The sequence below is a fragment of the Labrus bergylta genome, chromosome 23 (genome assembly GCF_963930695.1).
Source record: "Labrus bergylta chromosome 23, fLabBer1.1, whole genome shotgun sequence".
In the NCBI taxonomy this organism is placed as follows: domain Eukaryota; kingdom Metazoa; phylum Chordata; class Actinopteri; order Labriformes; family Labridae; genus Labrus; species Labrus bergylta.
In genome coordinates, this window is record NC_089217.1 from 16,625,591 (window position 1) to 16,651,415 (window position 25,825).

Consider the following 25,825-nt stretch of genomic DNA (forward strand, 5'->3'; position numbering starts at 1 on the left):
ATATAAAGTATAAGAAATAGTTTGAAGAATACAGCCATGTACTGAGCTCATGTTAATAATAAATGAGTTACTGTATGTTCTGTACTAAAGCACAGAGACTGTTAATGATTTAAATAATTCAGGTTATATTTGTTTCATGTTAAGATGAAGTACTATCCACAATAAACTGCTTAATTTTTCCTCCAAAATCTGAGACAATTTGATGTGGAATATCATTGTGTGAGTGAGAGAGCTGAAAATAGCACGATTACAATAAGGTTTATCTTCTTAACTTTAAATAGATGTTGATTACCTGAATACTGTACCTTTGTTGTCTGGGTAGTATACTGTTGAATTTATAAATGTACTCTTACACACAGATGAATACAGAAAAATAGATGAGAACAAACAAAATGATTTAATGAATAACTGATATTTTCTCTCTTTCTTTGCCATCCTGAAGACCCCTCACTAAAAGTCCATGTTCTCCTGGATCCATGTCACATGCTCGAGCTTCTTCTGAATGACTTTTCAACAGTCGAAGTTCTGGTGAGAGAAGATGGCCAGCAGATAAGACGGCAGTACATGAAGGAGCTCCACAAGCTTCAGGAGGAGGAGGAGGGTTTGCACTTTGGAAGACTGTATTCATGCTGTTCAAATAAAAAAAGATCTCCTCCAAACAACTTGCAATCAAACCATTTTCTTCCCATTTTAAAACCCTTTGTCCAGTTTAGATGGGAGAAGTTGATATTATGTGATATTGATCAGGGAAGACTACATTTCTAAATCATTTTTAACTGTGTTTTTATTCACAAGTTATTGATCTTATTTACTCTCCATGTATCTTGATTTAAGAATGGGGCTGTGTTTAAGGGCATATTTTTGCAATGACTCTGTTCCATCCCACTTTCAGAAATGAACTACATCAGTATTTGGTAAAAGAAAATGTCGAAACAATAAGAAGTTGTGTAAAAGTAGACTTCCTTCCCTAAGCTATTGAGTTTAGCATTAATGCACATTTTAGTCTTGTTATTTCAAATCTGAAATGTATACTCATAAGTAGACATAAAGGAGTGCATTTATATAGAAATATTTATTTAATCTGAAAAACAACATAAAAAAAAATCTGTTTTTACAGCAGAGATGAACATGTTTACAGCTTGGTACAAAACAAACAAATAGGTGTGATTAGCTCATGTCTCGATGGACACACACTGTACGGGGGGTGAATGTTTTGATGACTCATCAGTTTTGATTTGATGAAGGATAAGAGTTATTCACAATAAGGCTTGTAGCTGACCAGCTTGACAGGCGGGCGCAGTGTAACGGTTTGTCAAGAGGCTTAAAACCCGCCTCAGCTCTCAGCCTGTGGGTGACATCACTCAGGCCATCCGGGGGAGACCTCCCTCACAGCGAGTTGTTGAAGAGAAGCAACTGAAGTCCACCCCAGAAGAACCAACACATACAGATGTTGTTGAAGCTCAGGTTTCTTCCTCTGTCTCTGCAGCTCTCTGGGAACCTCGACGGACCAGTCACCAATAATCCACACTGTGTCTATAGGAGAAAAACAAAGGTGTTCAATTGTCCACTGTCCACAGACTCCATGACTTCACAGGTTCAATAGAAAACAAATGTCTTGTAATAAATACTAAATAATTATTTTTCAATTGTCATGTTCACCTCATCGCTGTTGACATCAGTAAATATAAAACACAGACATTCCTCTTTTTGTCAGAACAGTAACATGAACTGTATGCTTTGTAATATTGATTTCTTCTGGATGTCTCATATTTATTTACAGTTTATGGATAAAACTTTGTTCATGTATTGCTCTGCTAACACTGACAAAGTCTAACTGCTCTGACAAATAACTAATAACCATGATTGTATATTTAAAAAAGTGTAGTTTTAAGACTTTAATTAAATATTTGGGTTGAATATAATTAGTTTTAACTGTGTTGTAGAAAAGTTAAATGTTAACTTACTGTTTGTAGAGATAACTCAGGACGAGCAGGAATAGTTGATGATAGCAGCCTAGCTGTTAGCGATGCTGTCAAGTGGACTGCTAACGTCGAGCTGAATGGGCGGAGTTAAGTCCCGCTGGTCCCGCCTTACTGCTGTCGTTAGGTTGATCCGAAGTTAGGTTGAGACTGCAAATCCAATATGGATGCGGCCGTCGATTGGACTCATTTTCTGCCTATGTAACAGACGGGTCAGGGTTCGTCCAGTAATATTTACAGTCTATGGGCTCGACATTATAACTGGCCCTGGCCCGGATGAATAATTGACAGAGTCCAGCACGTTCAGCTGGCGGCTTCACTGCTGTCACTTCTGTGAGCCGATCGCTACACTCGAATTGTTCACTCGCACACAGATTTTAGCGCAGGGTTTCTCTACCAAAACACACGTTCGGTAAAACGGTTTTAAAACCATCAGATCCCGACAAAAGCCGATCTTAAATCAGCATTCAAAGAGAAAAAATCACCGGAAAAGTTGAGAGTGACAGCAGGGCATGACGAAAACAGAAGGGAGAAAGTTTCAGCCACAGTGACAGACAGCTGGAGGAGCTGGAACACCTTCAAGTTAAAGACTAGATCCTGGTAAAGATAAAAGTTATTCACAAAGCATCTTAGCCCTTAAGAGAGCTCCTAAAGTAAAGATCTAAGGATGAAGAGTTTCTCACAGAGAAGAAAGAAGGAGAGATTCCAGCTCTATCACAGTCTCATATTAATATCAGATTAAGTAGACTCTTACAGTTACCAGCATGATGAATAAACATAAATATAATATAAGAAAAATACACAATATTTTTATAATTCGAGCTCAATTAATGAAATACAAGTTGTAACTGACTTTTGCATTAGAATGGTTCAAGAGTAAATTGGTGACTGTTATTCTTCAAATCAAAAGTAATGTTCCTCAGCCAGCGGCTACAATGGTCGGGCCAGTGATATATATTTTTTTTTATACAGTGGCGTTTCAGTTTTATAAGCTACATTTATAAACTTTAATATGATAAATATCGAGTCATATTGAATATCGACATTAGGCAAAAAAATATTGTGATATCAAATTTAGGCCATATCGCCCAGCACTACTTGGAAGTCTGAAATTCCTAGTTACCGGTCTGGTACGTCATCAGGAACCCCCCTGCAGAATCTTCAGAATTACTTAATTTATAAAGTGAGGAGTCTCTTCTGTACTTAGTAGAGACCTTCCTTCATGTACGCTTAATTTTTGATAATTAAAACTCCCACGGCAACTTGACACTGCGACCTAACCAACCACGTGAAGCAGCCACGCCTTCAGCCGTGCGTAAGGAGCCGCAACATCAACCAACCCCCAAGCCGCAGAGATAGGCTGGCATGATGGAGCGGAGGTGAGCTGATATTGGGGGACAAGTCTGGAAAATAAGCGCTTGAATACAACAAAGCCAAGCCATGCGTTATGATAACTGTGACCTCCGCTTGTAAAGAGAATGCTCGAGCATGAAGCAGCGGCAGACATGCGGCTGGTCCGTCGGATCAACACAGGTATGAAGATCCAGGCGGGGGGCGAGCACATGGGGTGCGGCAGAGTCGGAGAAGGTCAGGAGAGCCAGGTCATCTGCCTCCAATGTCAGGACGAGGGTGTACGGGTCTGTCCGGGAAGTCCGCGCAGTCCTCGCCGCGCTATCGCGAAGCGTCTCTCCTCCGGATCCGCAGGTAAAGGCATTCTGCAGTGTATGATACTAAAAAAGAAAAAAAAACATCTGCCAGAGGATACTTTTAACTATGATATGTCATCATGTGTTGCTAATTTCTCCTATTATTCTGTTTTCCTTGTTGCCCGGGGGGGACAACTTTTATTCATACAGAGCAGATAAAGCACAAGTGCAGGCTATCCCACCGTTGAGTTAAAAAAAAAGGGGGGAAAAAAAAGAGGATTAATAAACTTGGTTGTGAGTTTTCTTCGATGGTGCTGTCAGTTGACCACATAAGAAATATGAATTATTCTTATTACATTTTCAGCAGGAGTTTCCTTGGACTGTCATGCTAGTTTTCATTGTCCTCCAGATGGATGCAATGTTACAAAATGAATCATATTTATTGCTTGGAGCTTATTTTTTTTTAGTTTGCCACAACAGACTGGTATCACTATCTCTTGATTTTTCATGGCAAAATCTAACTCATTCACCTTATGCATTAAGGAAACACGATTATTTGAGTGCTCTTTATTTTAAAGTTGCAACTGCCTTAGGTTGAAAACATCGTGAAATAATGAAACTAGAAAACAGTTGCCACAACTTCAGTAATAAATGATACCTGCAGCCTTACCTCTAAAGATAGAAGCACATGCGAGTGCTTATGCTGAGCAGACTCTCATCAGTCAGTGAGAAATGCAGTTGCTTTTTTGTACTGTGGCCTGTAGGTGTTAGATTAGAGAATTAGGACATGAGCACTTTTCCACAGAAGTTCTCTTTAATAGATTCATGAGCAGAAGTGTTTGCATTCAGTTCTCGGTCTGATGCAAAACTGCAAGGGGTGTCCTTCAAGTAGCGACTGCATTGCCACAGAGTCTTTTCCCTCTGCTGCAGAGTAATGATTTAACCTCTATCTCCCTTGATAACATGGAGTTCCAAATTAAGCCTCGAGTTTCCAGTGTCAAAGGCTATTTTTTTAATTGACCACGGAAACTCAGTGATTGCAAGCTATGTTTCTCATCAAGATACTCAGATAACTCTATATGTATATTTATTGCAGTGTGTACCAATGAAACACTAGTAACGTTGTTTGAAACTTTAATTTGTCACAGTTGCTCCCATATGTAAAGTTGTATACATCTTTAACTCCTATTTCATTATTTTGTTGTGAGGTTCAAACAAAATGTAGTGGCTTTTTTATCTGATTTGACACCCCTGGTGCATCCTAATAATCCTGAAATCTGATTGGCTATTCCTTTGTCAGAGGCCAAAAAACTATTTTAAATGAAACTATTTGGGCTATTGAAGGCTGGTAGTAGTTAATTTTGCATTTCAATATAGCACTTTTCATTTTGTCATTACTTTAAATTGTGACTTTGCACATACAGTACATATTTAAGAATTAAGCTTTAAAGATTTATATGTTTCTACCCTTTTACTGCAAAAAGATATACACAGGAATATGTCATCTTTCTTTAAAGGCTTTATATGCGATTTTTTGATCCAGTAGATGTCGCCCTTGAGCACCAACATGAAATCAAAACAAACGGCTCTTTGGCCACACCTCCTCCATGCTGTAGCCTCCTTCTCTACTCCAGCAACACACCTCCGAGTCCAACCCCCCTCAACTCACATTCACAAGGAGTCAAGTTTCAGCAGTGGATAACATTTCCCTTGTAAAGGCTTTCTTACGGAAAAATGTCAAGTGACGAGGTAAGTAAGATGTTTTTAGTAATGTCATTGTTAAAGCGTTATTTTTTATATCCCGAAGATATGCACCTGTGTTAGGAGCTATTTTTTGTATTCTACTCCAGAGTAGGCGGAAGTAATTTGTAGCTTGCAGTTTGCACTGCTGCTGCTAGTTAGCCATCTTTTACCATTAGAATAATTTCGGTGATTGTAAAATGTTAGAAACAGCAATGAATAAGTGTTTTCACTTGAATCCCTCTGAATGTTTGCCATTTCTTTACAGTTTGAAGCAGTCTTCTAAAAATAAAAGATCATCATTTACAGATACAGACTAAATAAGCCAATCAATTTACATAAAAAAACAATTAAAAAGCTGTTGATAAGTATTTATTGAAATAATACTCTGAACATTTAGACAAAAAATGCAGGGTCATGACTTTCCTCAAATTGCCAGGAGCAGTGCTGTAAGTGGCTTAGTGCACACTTTATTGACACTCTGCAAACCAGGAAAACATTTTTTGCTGTACAGATCCAAAATGGAAGAAAAAGTACATGAAAGTATGACTGTGATGATTTTGGTGATCATAAGTGGTTTGGATGTAAAGAGTTTACCTGATGTCTGCCTTTGTCATAGACCGTGAGCCCAGCAGTGGCAGCTACAATGTCTCTTCAGGAACCTTCTACAGCTGCGTCAGTCAGATCACCATCGGTAAGTGCACTTTGGGGAGGAAAAAAGTTAACATGAAAGGAAAATCTTTGTACATTTTGCTATTGACTTATATTTAAACTGTAATCTGTATCCGAAAGTTAAAGCATATGTAGAGTGATGTTATTTTGAATCTATTGATGCAGTTGAGTCTGTTTTGTAATTGTCATTGAAAATATGTAAGCTACTTTTTTCTAGCTCAATATGGTTAATGGACTTGAGCTTATATAGTGCTTTTCTAGTCTTCTGACTAAGCACTTTAACACTGCATGTCATACCTACACATTCACATCCATTCATACACTGATGGCAGTGGTTGCTATTTAGTGAAACCATCAGAAGTAACTAATCCCATTCATTTGCATTAATATGCCACCGATGAAGCAGCGGGAGCAATTTGGAGTTAAGTGTCTTACCCAAGGACAAATTGGACATGTTGCTGCAGGAGCTGTGGATTGAACCCTTGACTTTCTGGTTGAGAGGCAATGGCTCTACCAACTGAGCCACAGCCGCCCCTATGTGTAATACATTTTGTTTTTCATCAAAAATTGTATCTGGTCAAATAAGGTCAGCAAAGTCAGTGATCTCTTTTTGAGTTCCTTTTTAAAGCAACTCTAAGGGGGAATTCAGTTTGGTGCGCTTTGGCTCCCATCCAAGGTCGCTGAGTGCAACTGCACTGTAGAGAACTTTTGTTACTTTATGGCTGAAAGCTGCTCTGTGAACTAGTGCTGTAAAGCTGTTTGCACTTTTCACCAGAACCTTGGACCACTGCCAGTTACATAGTGCTGAAAACAGGGCACCCAGGCTCCTTTTGGAAATCTGGCCGCTGGCGGCTGGCCGCCGGGACCGCCACTAGTCGCAGCAGCCGAGAAACAAAACCAGCCTGTCAGCTGCAACTGTCTCCCGGCTATATTGCTGGCCGCCGCTGCCAGCTCAGCAGCCGAGACATAAGGCCTGCCTGTCGGCGGCGGTGAGGATGAGGAGCCGGGGCCGGCTCGAGCTGGGACGGACTGGTAGTGTCGGTGTTCTCACTGTTTGCCTATGGACACAGACATAGAGTCTGTTTTCTGCCAGGAATTTCCAAGATACCAATTCCTTCTGGAAGAAATCTCGGAATCAGTTGAGGAAACGGCCGTATGTGTTGAAGTTAATATGTCTGTAAACCTGACCTTAGTTGGAGTGGCCTGCGGTGCTGTGCATTCTGGGCCAAAAAGACACTTTCTGCCTTTTCTCTGCCAAGAAGGCACCAACTTTAAAATGTATTTCACATTTCTACTACATATATGACCCAATGTCAATACAGATTCATGTTTCAACGGGTGAAGTATCCCTTTAATAAAGTTGATATCCGTGCTGCAAGTGTTGCTGGAGCTTTTTGACCTCTTCAAGCCTTTCACTCTTCATGCACCTTGGTAGTTGGTGAAGGTGTGCCATAAAATCCTCTGCTTCTTTGTGGAAATGGGAACGCTATTCTCCATGTCAAACATTATTGAACTATTAGACCGACTTTGAAAAGACTATTTTATGGTTAAAAAAGGTAAATATTGTCGCTTTTATCTCAGAGCCTTTTCTGATTTCTTTATTTTTTATTCCTTTGATGTGTTTCAACGTATTTGAGGCAGAAAAACTTCAAATCATAAAAGTTCTGATAAGTCCACTTTGGTTGATCTAATTCTAACAAATGTTCCTCATAAATTCTGAGATGATTTAAGTGATCATTGTGTTGTTGCTACTTGCAGGGACACTAAAATCCCCAAATGTAAACCACGCATTATTTTCAAGAGGAATTTAAAAAAATTTTAATGAACAAGCTTAACATCATGATTTGTCTTTGGTTAATTGGGGGCATATAGGTCTGTTGTCGGAAGTTGAGCTAACTTAGACATTCTTTAAGAAAAATTTTGTGAAAATTGTGAATAAACATGCTCCTATCAGGAATTTCCGGGTGAAGGGACAAGAAAACCCCTGGTTTTCCCCAGAGTTGTCAGATACCATCCATCACCATAATGTGGCATGGACCAAAGCCAGAAAAAGTGATTTTGCCTCTGACTGGTCTATTTTCAGGCAACTAAGGAACAAATGCACTTCTCTTATCAAAAATGCTAAATCAGAATATTACTTATCTGTCACAACTGAGAACCTCAATAATCCACAGAAATTTTGGAAAGTGATTAAGTCTTTATCTGTAATTAAAAGTCTTCAGGCTCTTCTGACATTTGTTCTAAAAGACTAGGTCCCAGTCTATGATAGAGCTGAGGTCCTAAATTGCTTTAACAAGCATTTTGTATCATCTGGTTCTTTGTTTGACTCTACAGGAGCTGCCCCTGTGACTCCCTGCACAGACCCCCCAGGGTTTTCAGGAGAACCCTTTAATTTTGCACTTTTACTGTGCAGCAAGTGCATAAAGCCCTCAAAACGTTAGATCACAGAAAACCCCCTGGACCTGACTTGATAGAGCCCTACTTTTTGAAAGTAGCAGCTGATTTTGTAGCACAGCCTCTAACAATCATTTTTAATCTCTCAATCGAAAACAAAGAAATTCCATCCCTCTGGAAGTCAGCTTTTGTTACCCCCTTATTAAAAGGAGGTGATCCAGCAGCTTTAACTAACTACAGGCCAATATCAAATTTGTGTGTCTTGTCAAAAATTCTTGGATCTCTTGTGTGTGATCAACTAAAAGAGTTTCTAACCTCAAATGATCTCTCAAAACTGCAATTAGGCTTCAGGTAAAAGCACAGTACCATCACTGTGGCTAAAAAAGTAATCAATGATATACTTGTTGCTTTTGATAAAAAGCAGTACTGTGCTTCACTTTTTATTGATTTGTCAAAAGCTTTTGACACTGTGGACCATGCTGTCTTAAAGCATAGGCTTCTTTGTTTGGGTTTGTCAGATTATGTAGTTTCCTGGTTCACAAATTATTTGAGTGACAGGACTCAGTGTATTAAATATGATGGTCTGTGTTCTGAATTTGTGAGTGTCCACAAGGGGGTGCCACAGGGTTTAATATTAGGACCCCTCCTGTTCATTATGTACATTCATGATTTAGAAAAAAATGTGTTAGACGCTAACATGCATTTTTATGCCGATGACACAATTATTTACTGTTTTGGATCAACTCCTGCCAAAGCTGTTGAATCTCTGCAGAAAGCTTTTGATGTGGTCCAGCACACACTCCTGCAGCTAAAACTAGTCCTCAACACTGACAAGACTAAACTAATGTTGTTCTCAAACACTAAGAAAGTACCTCAAACTGTCCCCACAGTGTCCACTTTTGTGGGAAATGTCATAGAGGTGGTTCATATGTACAAATACCTTGGTGTCTTGCTTGATGACTCCCTCACCTTCCCCATATTGACAATCTTGTGAAAAAACTGAAACTTAAATTGGGTTTCTTCTTCCGAAACAAATTTTGTTTCTCTTTTGAGGTGAAAAAGCAGCTTGTCAGTGCAACTTTTTTATCCATTTTAGATTATGGAGACCTGATGTATATGAATGCCTCAGCTAAATGTCTAAGTAAGATTGACGCTGTTAATCATGCTTCTCTGAGGTTTAAGATTAACTTTTACTGATCCCCGCAAGGGGAAATTTCTGTTTTTACACTCTGTAAGTCATGCAACACACACATAGGCTGAAATATACACAAATGCACAAACAGGATCCTATGGACATGCACTAATGGAGAGATGTTAGAGTGATGGAGCTACCCACTGGCTGGAACACTGGTGCACTTTTATTTACAAGGACATGCTTGGGCTACTGCCCTCCTACATCTGTAACCTAATCACACAGAGAAGTGTTGATTCTTACTGTTTCCGTTCAAATGATCAGTTGTTGCTGTCTGTTCCATTTGCCCGCACAGAACTGGGAAAAAGGGCTTTCATCAACTCTGCTCCTTCTACATGGAACATGCTGCAAAAAGACTGGGAAATAACTGAACTGATTTCTTTGAATACTTTTAAATCCAGGCTGAGAGCACTTGAGAAGACCTCCTTTACTTGTAACTGTGTTTTATAATTTTAATTCCTAATTGTTTTTTATAATTTTAATTGCTGTCTGTTTGTTGTGAGTGTAACTGTGTAACTTTTGCTGCCTCTTGGCCAGGACTCCCTTGAAAAAGAGGTTTTTAATCTCAATGGGACTTTCCTGGATAAATAAAGGTTAAATAAAAAATAAAAAAATAAAAAAGTGTGATCAGATGACAACACAAACTGGGAAAGCCTCTGGATACTGCTCCTCTAAAACCTTTGTCCCAGCAACTTCACAAGGAGTTGGAGACAGGATGAGGGTTGATATCACCTTATCACCTGCCAAGTTATTTCCCAAAAGAAAAGTAACACCTTCCACTGGTAGCTCAGGTGTCACTCCCACCTTAGCATATCCAACAAAAATGTTCTAACAACAAACATCCTGTACAGGGGAAGAGCACTGTAACCACCTCCAAAACCTTTCACAGACACATAAACCCCTAAAGCAGCTGTTTCAGGAAGATCTACAGCACCCTCTACCACTAGAGACTGCCCTGAGGCGGTGTCCCTGAGGACCATAACAGAAGCCTCAGACATGTCGTGAAGTCTTCTGTCCTGTTAGAGTGATTGCTAGGTTTATCACGCCATGACTCTTTATGAATAACGACATAATTATCCGCAGCCTCAGCAGCCTTTGACACTGTTTTCACCTCAAGATCATTCAAGTAGGTCTGCATGACCTTTGGCAGGCTCTGTTTGAACTGCTCCAGCACCATTACTTCGTGTTCTTAAGTTCTTAAAATCATACACCTCGCTGGCTCTCAGCCACTTATCAAATGCTGCTTCCTGTTGTCTTGCAAAATCTAGATAAGTCTGTCCTGGACGCGGTCTGTCGGTCCTGAACCGCTGTCTATAGGCCTCTGGAACCAACTCGTAACATTTTAGGACAGCCTGTCGAACCACATCATAATCATCAATCTGACTCTTGTGTAGCGCAACATATGCTTCCTGGGCCTTCCCTGTTAGGGAGCCCTGTATGAGTGTGACCCACTCCTCTTTTGTCCAGTTACGCTGCAAAGCGATCTTCTCGAACATTTAAAAAATCTCTCTCATTTTCTCTCCTCATGCTCTCTCTCTCGTTATTTTCGCTCACACTCTCTGGCTTTCTCCTCAGGGTTACAATTTACCAGTATACTCTGCATGAGTCATCTAACTCCAAATATTCCATCAGTTTCCATAGTTTAGTTTTACCCAGTTTAGCCAACCGCGAACGTGTCACATCATTTTCCAAGAAGTCCTCTGGTTTAAACTCGGCCATGTTCACCCAAAAATTAGAACACAGTAAAGGCGTAATAGGAGAAGGAACAAATCACGACACAAATGCAGTCTATTGACCTGCACAAAACCTTCAAGCTACTTACATGCCCATACAATGCCCAATACAAACCTATAACCAGCCGGACGCCGGCAAACAAGTCACCACAGAGAGTCGCTAACCATACTAGCCTCCGCATCACCCAACTTAGCGTACACTTCCGTGACTACCCAACGAGACACACACACCAAATCGTATGAAAACACCTTGCAAACAACACAGGCTACGCTTCAGAGAGAGAGAGAGAGAGAGAGAGGTGTCAGGCCACAGCACAGTTTTCACTCGTTAAGGTTCATCACAGACAAAACCTGCTCTCATGAATATATGTGTCTGTGATGGAAACACTGTCATCTTCAGGTATTTTAGTGCCAGGCATTATAAAATGATAAAATGTTTCCAGACGTGCGCTTCAGCGTTGCGCTCTGCAGTCTGATCAACTCAGTGTTGAGTTCCACTTTTTCAACTGAGTAAAATCAGTTAAACGACTTTTAATATGAGCGTGGCAGTCAGTTCTTCTATGTGTCCATACTATCGATACTGATCTAACTCTGTTACTGACTTTTTACGTGCCATGAATCTGTGCCTTCTCCGTGTGTTATTCAAGGAAGCATTTTAGCGCTGCTCTGCGGCTAAACCAGCGGACCTCTATATGACCGGACAGCCTGTGTTATATCGTTTTCGGAAAAGAAGGACATTTTCATTATTAATTACATATTTACAGTCTGATGAGAGCTGGTGATAAATGCGCAACAGCAGGCTACTGTATTTAGAAGGGATGAAACTGAAAAGTGATCAGCACAACACTTTCCTAAAAATTACCTAAAAATGAACCATCTGTAAATAAAATCAGATTTAAATCTTAAATGACTGATTTTACCATGATCAGAGTTTAAATAGAGTAAGTCGGGAGATGCATTAGGCTATACGCCTGTGTACGCAATTTACACCCAGTCTGGATTATGTGGAGACGGTCTGGGCCGTTATTGATGACGAAGAGGAGTGATTTAAATCTGGACGAGCTGCTCTTTGTGGCTTACTCCAGGAAGGAAGCGTTGTGATTATCAGCAGAACTGTTGTTTTACATCAGTGAAAACAGGAGAAGCTGATAAGACGTGTGGACAAAACTGAATACCGCCAGGATGCGTGCGCAGTGCAGCAGTTCCCCTGGAGTTAAGAACCGCAGCTCTGATTAAATTCTGGCAACAAAACTCTGAGTGAATAAAACTACAGAAATACCTCTCCTTCAGTCTCTCTGAATTCTATGTCACGGTCACCTCTCTTTTTGTTCAGCCTGATTACTGAAACGTAATGCAGGAGCAGCTTGTGCGCTTGGCAACACGTTTTTTTTATGTTACTCCCTGCTGAGAAAATAGTTGTAAGTGTCCAGTTTAATTAATTTTGTATCATCATATTACCTTTTTACCTTGCTAATTAAATAAAGGTTTTTCAAAATTCAATGAAAATATGTATTAAAAATGGTGGTAAAAAAAGATGGTGAAGAACACAGACAAAAATTAATGAACACTTTGAGTAGAACAAACCAAGGCCCACTATTTATTTAAACTTTTATGTCTACTATTGTTTTTTTGTTAAATCAGTCTGCTCTGTTGCTTTTTATCACCTTTTAATCATTTATTTTTCTTTACATTTTTTCTCACTTTTTTTTGTCGTAGAATGAGCTACCAGAAATATATATCCATGTCTGTGTAGAAAGCACTTCAACACATCTTGCAAACTACAAACTTATGCAAATCTATTTATGCTTGTTCTGACAGTTTTTTTCTCTTTGTCTTTCTTAAAACAATCAAATAAAAAGTATCAAAAATAATTAAATACATTTAATTTATAAAGAAATTCTCATACATTTGTCTTTCAAAGATGTTCCCCTTCTTCCCAAATTGTCTCGCTGGCCGGATGGAACCTGCTGTCGGACCGGATTCGGCTTGCGGGCCTTGATTTTGATACCTGTGTGATAGATGGTTTAAGATTGGGGTGTGAGAAAAATGAGCGTGAGCTTTGTAGAAGAGCGCTGACGGGACATTCTGGGGTATGAGAGGGAGGTTTGGGCTGCAAAGATTCAACATTACAGTTTGGAGTCATGACCTCCCCAGTACCTTGATTCAACTGCTGTATGCTGCAAAGTAAACATGGTAGCTATAGAAACCAGTTCCTCCGAAAAGTAAGACTATGTCGACTATGATGGACAGATAATCATCCAGCTCAGACCTTCGTGAAGGAAAGGCTGAATAAATAGTGCATCTACATTGAAAAAGCTAGAGTGAACTCTGCTGAAGTTTTGTCTGAAAGACTGAAGGAAGAGTAGAGGAAACTATAATGGGATGGAAGGATGTATGTGCACAGAAATTTTGTGAAGCATGCGAACTCCAGGATATAAAGAAAGCTGTGATAGCTTGAGAGAGATATGAGATGTCAGATACAGAAGGAGCAGGCACAGGGGGTGATAAGCTCTGTCCCCTACAAGGGTAGCTGCCTCTGGACATAGTGGCAGTTGAAGGGGGATTCAGGGATTGTCAGAGGCGAGCAGCGGTCCAGTTCCTGATGTGGAGCTCAGTTTGTGAATGTGGACTTGATCTAGTGGAGGAAGAGGAAGACATCGCAAGCAGTGATGTGTAGAAGGCTACTGCACAGTGAGAGTTGTGAGGAGAGGCTTGGTCATATTCTTGAGGCTATGCCTGTGGTGTGTTTGATCTTGGTGTCTTGCTGATGGTTGAGATGAGGCCTGGGATCCAATGGGAGTTGGGGAGATTTCATTTGGGTAGGGTGATATGACCTTTTCATACTTCTACTTCGTTTACAGCTAAGCTGCAAAAAGGACAGATTTAAAAATACTTTTTTACCTACTGCAATTGCACTTTATAACGACTCCCCTTTAAGTAAGGACAGAAGACATTTAAACTTTAGCCTGAGCTGCCTATATCAAACTGTATTTTGCACCTGTATATTTGCACACTTTTGCTTTTTTATAATAATTCTTTATTTATCTATCATACTATGCACTGGCAGAGCTAGTATTTTGTACTGTTATCTATGAGTAACAGCTACTTATGCACATGGACCATCCATACCACTTTTTTTATCCTGGCTATGTATTGTGGGCTCATGTTTTTTGTATGGGTGGGATATGTATGTATGTATGTATGTATGTATGTATGTGTTGTGTTGTGTGTTTGTATGTATGCTGGCTGCTGGAACACCTAAATTTCCCTGCTGGGATGAATAAAGTATATCTTATCTTATTTATCTTCAATACTATCCCCCAGCCCTCTGCTCTCATAATGTTGAGAAATTCTACAATTCTACAATTCACTTAGCAGACGCTTTTATCCAAAGCGACGTACATCAGAGAGTAATTACAACACAAGCAAGGATCTAGAAAAAAGGGAACAATGTCAGTAAGAGCAAACGATCAGCTTTAAGTCCGATTGGACACACAGGTGCTGACAGGCATTGCACAGAGGCAAAGCACAACATTGGCGGCAGTTCTTGAGAGCTCTAATCAGTATAGAAACCATCTTAAAAGTTATCGTTATCAAACAAAAACCATCGTCACAACCATCATCATCATCAATAATATCGAGACCATCATCATTAAGTTAGTAGGTATTCATGAAAGAGCTGGGTCTTTAGCTTTTTCTTAAAGGTGCAGAGGGACTCTGCAGATCGAATGGAGTTTGGAAGTTCATTCCACCTCCAGGGGGCAACAGAGGAGAAGAGTCTAGTCAGTGTCTTAGGACCCTGTTGTGAAGGTTGGATCAGACGCCTTTCATTGGCAGAGCGTAGTGTGCAGGAGGGACTGTAGAGCTGGATGAGAGAATTAAAGTAAGGAGGAGCCGTTTTTGTCGCTGTTTTGTAAGCGAGCAGCAGAGTTTTAAATTTGAGCAGTAACTGGGAGCCAGTGTAGGGAGATGAACAGCGGAGTGACATGTGCTCTTTTAGGAAGGTTGAAGACCAGTCGTACTGCTGCATTTTGTATCATCTGCAGGGGTTTGATAGTGCATGTAGGAAGACCTGCCAGTAGAGAGTTGCAATAGTCCATGCGTGATATCACAAGAGCCTGTACCAGGAGCTGTGTAGCATGTTCTGACAGTTAGGTCTGATCTTGTACAAGGCAAATCGACATGACCGGGCAATCGAGGCTACTTGAACCTTAAAAGTTAGCTGGTCATCCATCATGACACCCAGGTTCCGGTGCAGACTTTGTGGGCATGAGTTTGGTTGTTCCAAGCTGGATATTGATCTGTGGTTGTATAGAGGGACTGGCTGGGATGACAAGTAGCTCAGTCTTTGAAAGATTGAGTTGAAGGTGCCGGTCATTCATCCATTTAGAGATATCAGCAAGGCATGACGAGATTCTTGCAGAGACTGTAACATCGTCTGGCGGAAATGACAGGAAGAGCTGGGTATCATCAGCATAGCAGTGGTATGAGAAGCCATGAGAGCGGATTATTGAACCAAGTGAGCTTGTGTATATGGAGAAGAGAAGGGGACCAAGCACTGACCCTTGAGGTACCCCTTTGGACACTTCTCCCTTCCACGACACTCTAAAGGATTGCTCAGAGAGGTAGGACATGAACCAGCAGAGGGCAGATCCTGAGATGCCAAGTTCAGAGAGCGTGGATAGGAGGATTTGATGGTTGACTGTGTCAAAGGCAGTAGACCGGTCTAGCAGTAATAGAACTGAGGACTGACCCGCAGCTCTGGCAGCTTGTAGCGATTCTGTTACTGACAGTAGTGCAGTTTCAGTAGAGTGGCCCCGCTTAAAACCTGACTGATTTGGGTCAAACAGATTGTTTATGGACAGGAACTCAGAGACTTGCTTAAAGACTGTGTGCTCAAGTATTTTTGATAGAAAGGGCAGAAGAGAAACCGGTCTGTAGTTTTCAACCTGGGCTGGGTTTAGTGTGTGTTTTTTGAGCAGAGGGGTGACCCGAGCTTGCTTGAATGCAGTGGGGAACACACCCGTTGACAGAGAAGAGTTGATGATATGCTTAAGCGCAGCATTAAGCGGAGAGGAAATGGTCTGCATGAGGCTTGATGGTATTGGGTCCAGAGGACAGGTGGTGGGCCAAGAGTCTAGCACAAGCTTAGAGACTTCATCCTCAGTCAGAGAGGAGAATGAGTCGAGTGAGGAACTTTTGGTTGGTGCCTTTGGGCTGAGTTGGTCAGGTTCAGAAAACTGGTTACTGATGGTTGCAACCTTTTCAGTATGATACAGGGCAAACATGTCTGGTGTGAACACCTGATAATATGTTGTCTTGGCCATTTTCAGGCTGGAGGAGAATGAGACAAGTCTTTGGTAATAGTCATTGAGGTTCATTGAGGTTCATTGAGGCTTATAGTCACTGATTCAAGATGGCGGCGCCCTGCTCGGCTGCGGCTGCAGTGGCTCGTGATAGCAACAGGAATATAATGGCAAATAACCCAGTCAGTTCTGATAACTTCACAGTAAACCTGCAGCGTAGTTACTCTAAAGTAATATACGACCGCCAGGCAATTTTAGTTTTAGGTAAATCAAACAGTTTCAGTCCGGTAGATGCGACTACTCTGGACCTTCTACGTAGCCTCGGAATACTACGCCGGCTACAACCAGCGGCCTGTGAAGCAGCGGAGCCTCGTACCAGCAGAGTCTGCCAGCGGAGGAGACGGAAGCGATGTGACCGGAAGCAAAAACGGGGATGCCGAGCGGGGCTAACAACCAAGCTAAAAGCTAACCCGCACAGAACGCCGCTTCCTTCCATCATGCTTTCTAATGTCCGCTCCCTGGAGAACAAACTGGACTACCTGAAGCTGGATTTAACTGCAAAACGAGAGATGAGAGACTACTGCGCCATATTTCACACAGAAACGTGGCTGAAACCATCCGTTCCAGATGAGGCAGTTAGCATAGAGGGGCTAACATTATTTCGGTCGGATAGGAGCAGCTCTCTCACTGGTAAATCCCGAGGCGGCGGTGTTTGCATATACACCAACAACAACTGGTGCAACAACGGTGAGATAGTTTCAAGTCACTGCTCTCCTGATGTAGAACTACTGACTATAAAAAGCAGGCCTTTTTATTTACCCCGGGAATTCACTGTTATGATCTTCACAGCAGTGTACATTCCTCCCAGTGCAAACACCAGAGAAGACCTGAATGTTTTATACTGCTCCATCAGTGAACTGCAATCTACACATCCAGAGGGAGTTTTCATTGTGGCAGGGGACTTTAATCAGGCCAATATGAAAACTGTTTTTCCTCATTTCCATCAATATGTGGATTTTGCAACCAGGGGTGGGAGCACGCTGGACCTGGCCTACAGCAACATCAAGAAGGCATTCAAGGCTGCACCCCGCCCCCACCTTGGCTCCTCAGACCATCTCTCTGTGATGCTAATTCCAGCATACAAGCCCCTGCTGATCAGGAAAAAACCCACAGTGATTCAGGTGAGGGCCTGGCCTGAGGGAGCTATGGAAGCATTACAGGACTGCTTTGAATGCACGGACTGGGACATGTTTAAGGCGGCTGCTACGGACAATCACCAGACGTGTGTGGAGGAGTATGCCGAGTCTGTGTCTGCATACATTCAGAAGTGCATGGAGGATGTTAGTGTGATCAAGAACATCTCCACACGGGCCAACGAGAAACCCTGGATGACTAGTGAGGTACGTGCAATGCTGAAAGCCCGGAACGACGCTTTTAAATCTTGCGACATGGTGGCACTAAAAACAGCCAGAGCCAACCTGAACCGTGCCATAAAGGTTGCAAAGCGTGCTCACAGTCAGAAAGTGCAGGACTTCTTCGAGGACCCCACGAACACCAGACGAATGTGGCAGGGCATCCAAGTCATCACAGACTATAAAGCTACTTCTCCCCCCTGTGACAACAACATCAACTTTCTCAACGACCTCAACAACTACTTTGCGAGGTTTGAGGCACTCAACACCACTCCAGCGAGGAAATCTATTCCTCACTCCGATGAGCAGCCAATCAGCCTAGACGCAGCTGATGTCCGGAGAACCCTGAGGAGAGTGAACACCCGGAAAGCAGCGGGCCCTGACGACATACCGGGACGGGTGCTGAAGGAATGTGCTGACCAGCTGGCTGGGGTTCTCACAGACATCTTCAACACCTCGCTGATCCAGGCTGTGGTACCTTCATGTTTAAAGACTGCTACAATTATACCAGTGCCTAAAAAATCCACAATCTCCTCGCTCAATGATTACCGCACTGTAGCACTAACCCCCATCATGATGAAGTGCTTTGAGAGGCTGGTAAAGGACCACATTGTCTCCAGACTTCCCCCCACATTCGACCCGTACCAGTTTGCTTACCGCCCAAACCGCTCCACAGAGGATGCCATCTCCTCTGCACTCCACCTGGGCTTACAACATCTGGAAGAGAAGGACACACATGTGCGGATGTTGTTTCTGGACTTCAGCTCAGCGTTCAATACAATCATCCCGCAGCATCTGGTGAGCAAACTGGCCCCCCTTGGTTTCAGCACCCCCCTATGTAACTGGCTGCTTGACTTCCTCACAAACAGACCCCAGTCTGTGCGGGTGGGCAACAACACCTCCAGTGTCATCTCCCTGAGCACCGGCTCCCCTCAGGGCTGCGTCCTGAGTCCGCTGCTGTTCACCCTGATGACCCATGACTGCTGCGCCAGGTCCACTACTAACCACATCGTGAAGTTTGCAGACGACACAACAGTAGTGGGCCTCATCCGTGACAACAACGACATGGACTACAGAGAGGAGGTGAAACATCTGGTTGACTGGTGCAGAACCAACAACCTGACCCTGAACGTCGATAAAACCAAAGAGATCATCGTCGACTTCAGGAGGCGCCAGCCCAGCCACACACCACTCCTCATCAATGGCACAGCAGTGGAGAGAGTTAGCAGCACAAAGTTCCTGGGGGTGCAGATAGCAGACACTCTGACCTGGTCCCTTCACACCGGCGCTCTTGTGAAAAAAGCGCAGCAGCGCATGCACTTTCTGCGTCGGATGAAGAGAGCACACCTCCCTCCTCCTATTCTCACCACCTTCTACAGAGGCACTATAGAGAGCATCATAACAAACTGCATCTCTGTCTGGTCCGGAGCCTGCAGTGCCTCCGACTGGAAGTCCCTGCAGAGAGTGGTGAGGACGACGGAAAAGATCATTAAGACTCCACTTCCTCCCATCCAGGGGATTGCAAAAATCCGCTGTCTGACCAGGGCTCAGAAAATCAGCAGAGACACCTCCCACCCCCACCAAGGACTGTTTTCGCTGCTGGACTCTGGAAAGAGGTTCCGCAGCCTCCGAAGCAGAACTTCCAGGTTCTGTAACAGCTTCTTCCCACAGGCTATAAGACTTTTGAACAGGAAAAAATAATCCCTCCATTCCCCCTCAAACCCCCACACAGGACTACCTCACTGGACTGTAAAACACAATATAACGTGCAATATATTTATCTGTACAGTATTTTTACCCATAGTTTTTCTTTTTATATCTATTTATATCTGCATCTTATTTTTATTTTTTATATGTAAATACATGCTGCTGTTTTTATCCTGCACTACAACGGGCCAAATGCAACAAAATTTTGTTCTTATCTGCACTGTAAAGTACAAGTTTGAATGACAATAAAGAAAGTCTAAGTCTAAGTCTAAGGTCAGCGGACTGTTTGGACTTTTGCCATTTTCATTCTGCTGCCCTCAGCCCTGCTCTTTGCTCTCTTATGACTTCAGTGAGCCATGGACTAGGGTGGGTTTTGCGAGCGGGTTTGGACACCAGAGGGCAGAGTTTGCTCAGAGATGAGGCTAGTGTGAAGCAGAGTGTGTCTGTAGCCTCGTCTGTAGAGAGTGCGGTAAAGACCTTTTGGGCAGGCATGGCAGCCATTACCTCGTTAGACAGCTGAGCTGGCTTGAGCGATCACATGTTTTGGTGAAAAACATTACAAGGTTAGATTGCCTACAAGAAGAGATGTAGCAAACTGCAAAATTAGAGGTTTTAGACGTGTGGGTACACAATTAATTTACATAAAAATCTTCAATCTTGTCTACATTGACAGAAGCGTCATTAATGTCATATTCACAAGCACTACACTTAGGTAAAAAGAAGTAGAAGCTTTTTGGAGAATCTCCCATGGGGAGAAGAGTAGTCACTATCCAGCCAAAAGGCAGAGATCTAGTGTACTTTTAAGAATAGAAAACACATTAACAAAAACAAATGTTAATACAATACAGCAGGGTCAAAACATCTTGAAACGCGAGGTTTCTTTGAAGACGGATAAGCAAGTAAAGTAGTCCGATTAGCAAATACAACTGCTATAGTAGCAGCAACGTTTCACTGGTTTTAATTAAATGTACTTAATAAAACGAAGTATCCCTGCATCATAATATAACAGATGGAAAACAATTTCACTCACCTGTAACCACATGTGCGTAGTCTCGCTCTGTGAAAACTTTGCGAAAAACCAAACAACCTCATGTCCAACGTTTGGGGACATCACAACGTTACCTTGACTCCTGCACATGCGTTTAGCCGCCTTTCAGTATAACCAATCTGGTCACATAAACTTGACACTGTATGGCACTGCGCGAGTTGCGACTAGCAGTAGTGGTCTGTCTTTATTCGTCTGTTTTCCAATGTCGTCAGTGTATACCAGAAAAAACCTGATTTATATCTCACTGCTCGCCGCACACTTCTGGGTATGGAGCTTTTATTCTTTATCATCACATGGACTTTGTTGGCTGTGGCTCAGTGTTTGTTTGATCCCTGCCACTCGCATACGGGCCGGATTCAGTATTCTCGGGGATTTTTACTGGATCTAAGGTATCGACAGCGGCCACTGTCGCAACCTAATTACCAGAGACTGTTTAACAGCGGCTATCTCCCGTCATCGGGATGATTTTAACAAAAAGGACAACAAAGGGAAAGTACGGAAACGAGGGAGACGGAGTGGTGTCCGACAGAGGCTCAAGCCTCTAAATCTCCACCGTATACCCCGCCCCTCGATGCTGCTCTGTAATGCCCAATCCATCAGAAACAAGATTGACGAGATCCAGGCCAACGTCATTCATCTGGAGAAATTCAGAGACTCGTGCATCATGGCTTTCACTGAGACCTGGCTTACTTCCTCGGACTTGGACACAGATCTAACTCTCAGCGGTTTTGGGACACCGGTGAGGCTTGACAGAAACACTGACGTCACAGGGAAATCCCAAGGGGGAGGTGTTTGCCTCTATGTAAATCAGCGGTGGTGCAAGAACATCACTGTCAGAGAGACTGTGTGCACTGAGGACATTGAACTGCTGTCTGTATCTGTGCGCCCCTTCTATCTCCCCCGCAAATTTCCCCAAATATTCATTACTGTCGTGTAGATACATCCAAAAGCCAACGCGAGGAATGCAGTAAATACTATTCACAAAATTACACATAAACTACAGTCCCTCTCTCCCGATGCACCTTGTTTCATCCTTGACGATTTCAATCACTATAACTTGAAATCATTGAGCAACTTTCACCAGTATATTTCTTGCCCCACCAGACTGAACAGAACTATTGACCTGTGTTATGGTTCAGTCAAAGGTGCATATAAGTCGGTTGCCCTGCCCCCTCTTGGCTCTTCTGATCACAACACCATCCTTCTTACCCCTACCTACAAACTTCTCCTTAAAAGAGGTAAAGTAGTAACAAGGACAGTGGAGATGTGGACTGAAAGTGCTATTGAGGAACTTAAGGGAGCGCTTGAAAGCACAGACTGGGATGTTTTTAATGATGATTCTGCCGATCTTGATGAGAGGGTTGAGGTGATCGCCTCTTATATTCTTTATCTTAACGACTCAATCATCCCCACAAAACATGTTAAGGTGTTTCCAAATAGTAAACCCAGGCAAATTAAAGCAGTGAAGGATGCACTGCACAGGAAACAGGACATGTTTCTGCATGGTGGGGTTGTTGAGATAGCAGAAGCGAAGAAAGAGGCCAGACATGAAATCAAGAGGGCTAAGCTCCAATAGGGTGGAGGACAGATCTGACCAGGACAACAAGAAAAATGGGTGGATGAACATGGACGGTTTTAAATCACAGACAGAGCTTGCAAATGCACTGAATGATTTTTATCTACGTTTTAATGATGAATATGATTTTACAAATGTGGTGACTTGTTCGACATGTTTAGTGATGGTGCTGCCACCTCTCAGGCCCCTTCTAACACTAGTATAAGTGTTAATTCTGTCAGATCCATTTTTAAATGTAACATTAGGAAAAGCCCCGGACCAGATATGATCACTGGCAAATTTCTTGAAGTATGTGCAGATCAGTTATGTGATGTTTTTACAGATCTTTTCAACTTGTCACTTACTGTGCACAAGGTCCCCAAGCTGTGGAAGGATTCTATTGTTGTACTTGTGGCTAAGAACAAATCTCCAAAAGAGCTAAATGACCTGAGGCCTGTGGCTCTGACTCTGACAAATGGTCAAAAGAGTTCTGACCAATCATGTTCAGGGCCTGCTTGAAACTTGAATTTGCATATCAGGCAAACAGAGGTGTGGATGATGCCACTATTACTCTATTTAACTATTTATATAAACATCTTGAGGGTACAAAAACACACACATGCGAGGCATTTATTTGTAGATTTCTCCTCAGCTTTTAATACAATCCAACCCCACATTTTAGCAAAGAAACTGCTGTCCAATTTTAACCTTGATGCTGGGTTGGTGAAATGGATCTTGGACTTTTTAACTTGCAGGCCTCAGGCAGTCAGGGCGAATGGTGCCCTATCCGAGAAGCGGCTGTCATCCACAGGCTCACCACAGGGGTGTGTCCTGTCCCCTTTATTGTATATTTTATATACAAACGACTGTAGAAGCACCTATGACAACAGGCATCTCCTGAAGTTTGCGGACGATACTGTTCTAATCAGTCTGCTCCAGGATGGAGAGGTCGATCATGGGCCTGTTGTGAAGGACTTTGTGGAGTGGTGCGACCACCACTTAAAGATCAATGTTAAAAAAACTGCAGACTTCCTTATGGTAGGTCAATGTTGTAAGACCTTGGCGTCTGGGATGGCCCTCTGATGACTCCAGCTTGCTTTTTTTGTTTTTCTACCCAGACTCTTTGTCCAGATCTGAACTCCTGCCTTTCCTTTGTAAAATACAAAACCCTTTGCTTTTCTTTCTTAGCTTAAGAAGAATTTTTCTTGAGCATGAGGATACAATTTAGAATGGATTTAAAAAGAAAAGTGTTTTTTAAATAAACCACTTTACTTTACCACGTACAGTAAGCTAAACTGTAAATGTTCGAAAACAAGCAGAACATAACACTGCTTCATTTTTTCCTTAGGTAAAAATGTAATTGGAATTTTGGATTTCATTAGAATGATGTTTTTTTTAATACATTTCTTCGTTTGGACTTTTTAAACATTCGTGTGTAAAAAATATGAAACAGACGAGCAGGAAGAACGCCTTAGATTTATGTTCTGGGTCTTTATTTTTCCATGCCCAGGTTTGTAATAAAACTGCAGTTTTTCATATTTCTTGCTATGTAGAGTATAAGTGCAATACTTTTCATTAGGTTTCCAGGATATGCGCTGCTAGACACGCCCAATTAACCACAAGTTTTCCTTTGTTTTTAAGGTTGTTTTTTCCTCTTCTTAACAGAAAATTTTAGCATTCTTTCTTACTGGGGTGGAGGAGACACAGGCCGGTGCGTTACCTGGCGATAGATTCTTTTGTGTAGATTTTGTGGCTGCTTTGCTGCGGTCTAAAAACAGTGTGACCGCATACCTGGGAAACCAGTTCCCCGACTGGGCACAGCTGATATTCATTAGCAGCCGCTCTAGCTCGTGCAATTGTGGGGCGGAGTTTGTATTACGCACCGTCCTTTCCTCAACCACTCGGCATTAATAAATAATTCATTTTAATAATAAATAAACAACTCAAAATTGATAAACAAATGCAAAATATCCATTAAATCACAAAATCAACTATTTGGCTTCAACATAGAGTATTCATTCAGTATGCTGCATTTAATTTAGGACTGACAGAAAAGCCTCAGTGCAACGAAGTATACATTTTAAAGACTTTTTAGATTACCGTATTTTCCGCACTATAAGGCGCACCGGATTATAAGGCGCACCTTCAATGAATGGCCTATTTTAGAACTGTTTTCATATATAGGGCGCACCGGATTATAAGGCGCATAGAATAGAACGTGTTTACAACTGAACAAGGCTGGGAGATATTGTGAATATATAAATATAAATACGTATAAAACGTAACGTATAAAACTACAAAAACAAAAGTACATAAGACGATTTCCCCAAATAATAAATTATTTCTTTGACGTTTCTCTTAACTCTCAAAACGTAGTTTTATACGTAGTGCATTCACAATAACTCAACGTTGTTCAAACGTTAATGTGCATATTCACAATATCTCCCAGCCTTGTTCAGTTGTAAACACGTAAAAGAAACACAGTCTGATACCGCTAATTCAAACGTTAGTGCAGGGGTGCCCAAACAGTCGATCGCGATCGACAGGTAGATCGCTGACTGATTCTCAGTTGATCGCGAGATGTTTTGTCAATATAAAATACAATTGTAAAATAGAAAAGTGATTTCAATTTCATCTCATTGCACTGTTTCCCACACACGATACCTGTGTTGGGAGCCCAAGTATACTTCCGACCTGTGTGTATTTAATTTTTCATTTATTCATGAAATTGCTGCGTGCATGAGAGAGAGAGCGCGCGCAAGAGAGAGTGCAGGCATGCGCAATGACGTGCAGGTAAAACCGGGGGGGGGTAAATGTTTTACCAAAAAGTCATATATAGAAACTATGCTACGAGTATTAAGCGCATTTCATGAAGCTGCAGCTACTTTTCTCTGCTCCTCTCTGCTGTCATGACTGTGAGCATCGCGGGGGACGAGACACACCAACAAACAGCGCAAACGCACACGCACACGCACACACACACACACACACACACACACACACACACTTGCACTGGAGCGCCAGCCACCACACAAACCTTTTTACTTTTTACTTTTAGTGCTACAGCACACAGTTGATCCGTGATCCGTACGGACCGAGGTGGGAACACACGTGACCCGGTCAAACAGTCGGTTGGACTTTACTCCGTTCACTCTCACCGTGTCTGCAGCTAATTTAACAAAAGCAAAATCATCTCACAGCAGCCTGCTGTAGTCTGTAGTCTGCATTATTTTTTACAGAACTCTCATTTATTATTTTCTGTTTGTTGTGTGAGTATTAAATGCGTTTGTAGGCTGTTGGTAAAGGCTATGGCTCACTATGTGGACTGGTAGATCTCGGCAGACTGGTAACTTTAAAAGTAGATCTTGGTTCAAAAAAGGTTGGGTACCCCTGCGTTAGTGCATAACTCAACATTGTTCAGTTACGTAGAACACGTAAAGC

At 42.1% G+C, this 25,825-nt stretch overlaps 1 protein-coding gene and 1 long non-coding RNA gene across 2 annotated transcripts in view; one reads left to right on the forward strand and one right to left on the reverse strand.

Annotated features, from left to right (window-relative positions):
• Nucleotides 1-3,729: 3,729 nt before the first annotated feature.
• Nucleotides 3,730-8,201, forward strand: LOC136177662 (uncharacterized). Its single transcript, XR_010665170.1, has 3 exons — nucleotides 3,730-5,374; nucleotides 5,985-6,059; nucleotides 6,813-8,201. It is a non-coding gene; the product is annotated as an uncharacterized lncRNA (long non-coding RNA).
• LOC110004020 (NXPE family member 3-like) overlaps nucleotides 5,444-25,825 on the reverse strand; it is a 35,045-nt gene continuing 14,663 nt past the window's right edge. Inside the window, exon 8 of the mRNA XM_065951530.1 lies at nucleotides 5,444-6,068. Within this exon, the coding sequence (XP_065807602.1) occupies nucleotides 6,051-6,068 (18 nt within the window). The 3' untranslated portion in view covers nucleotides 5,444-6,050. The remainder of the gene's footprint in view (nucleotides 6,069-25,825) is intronic.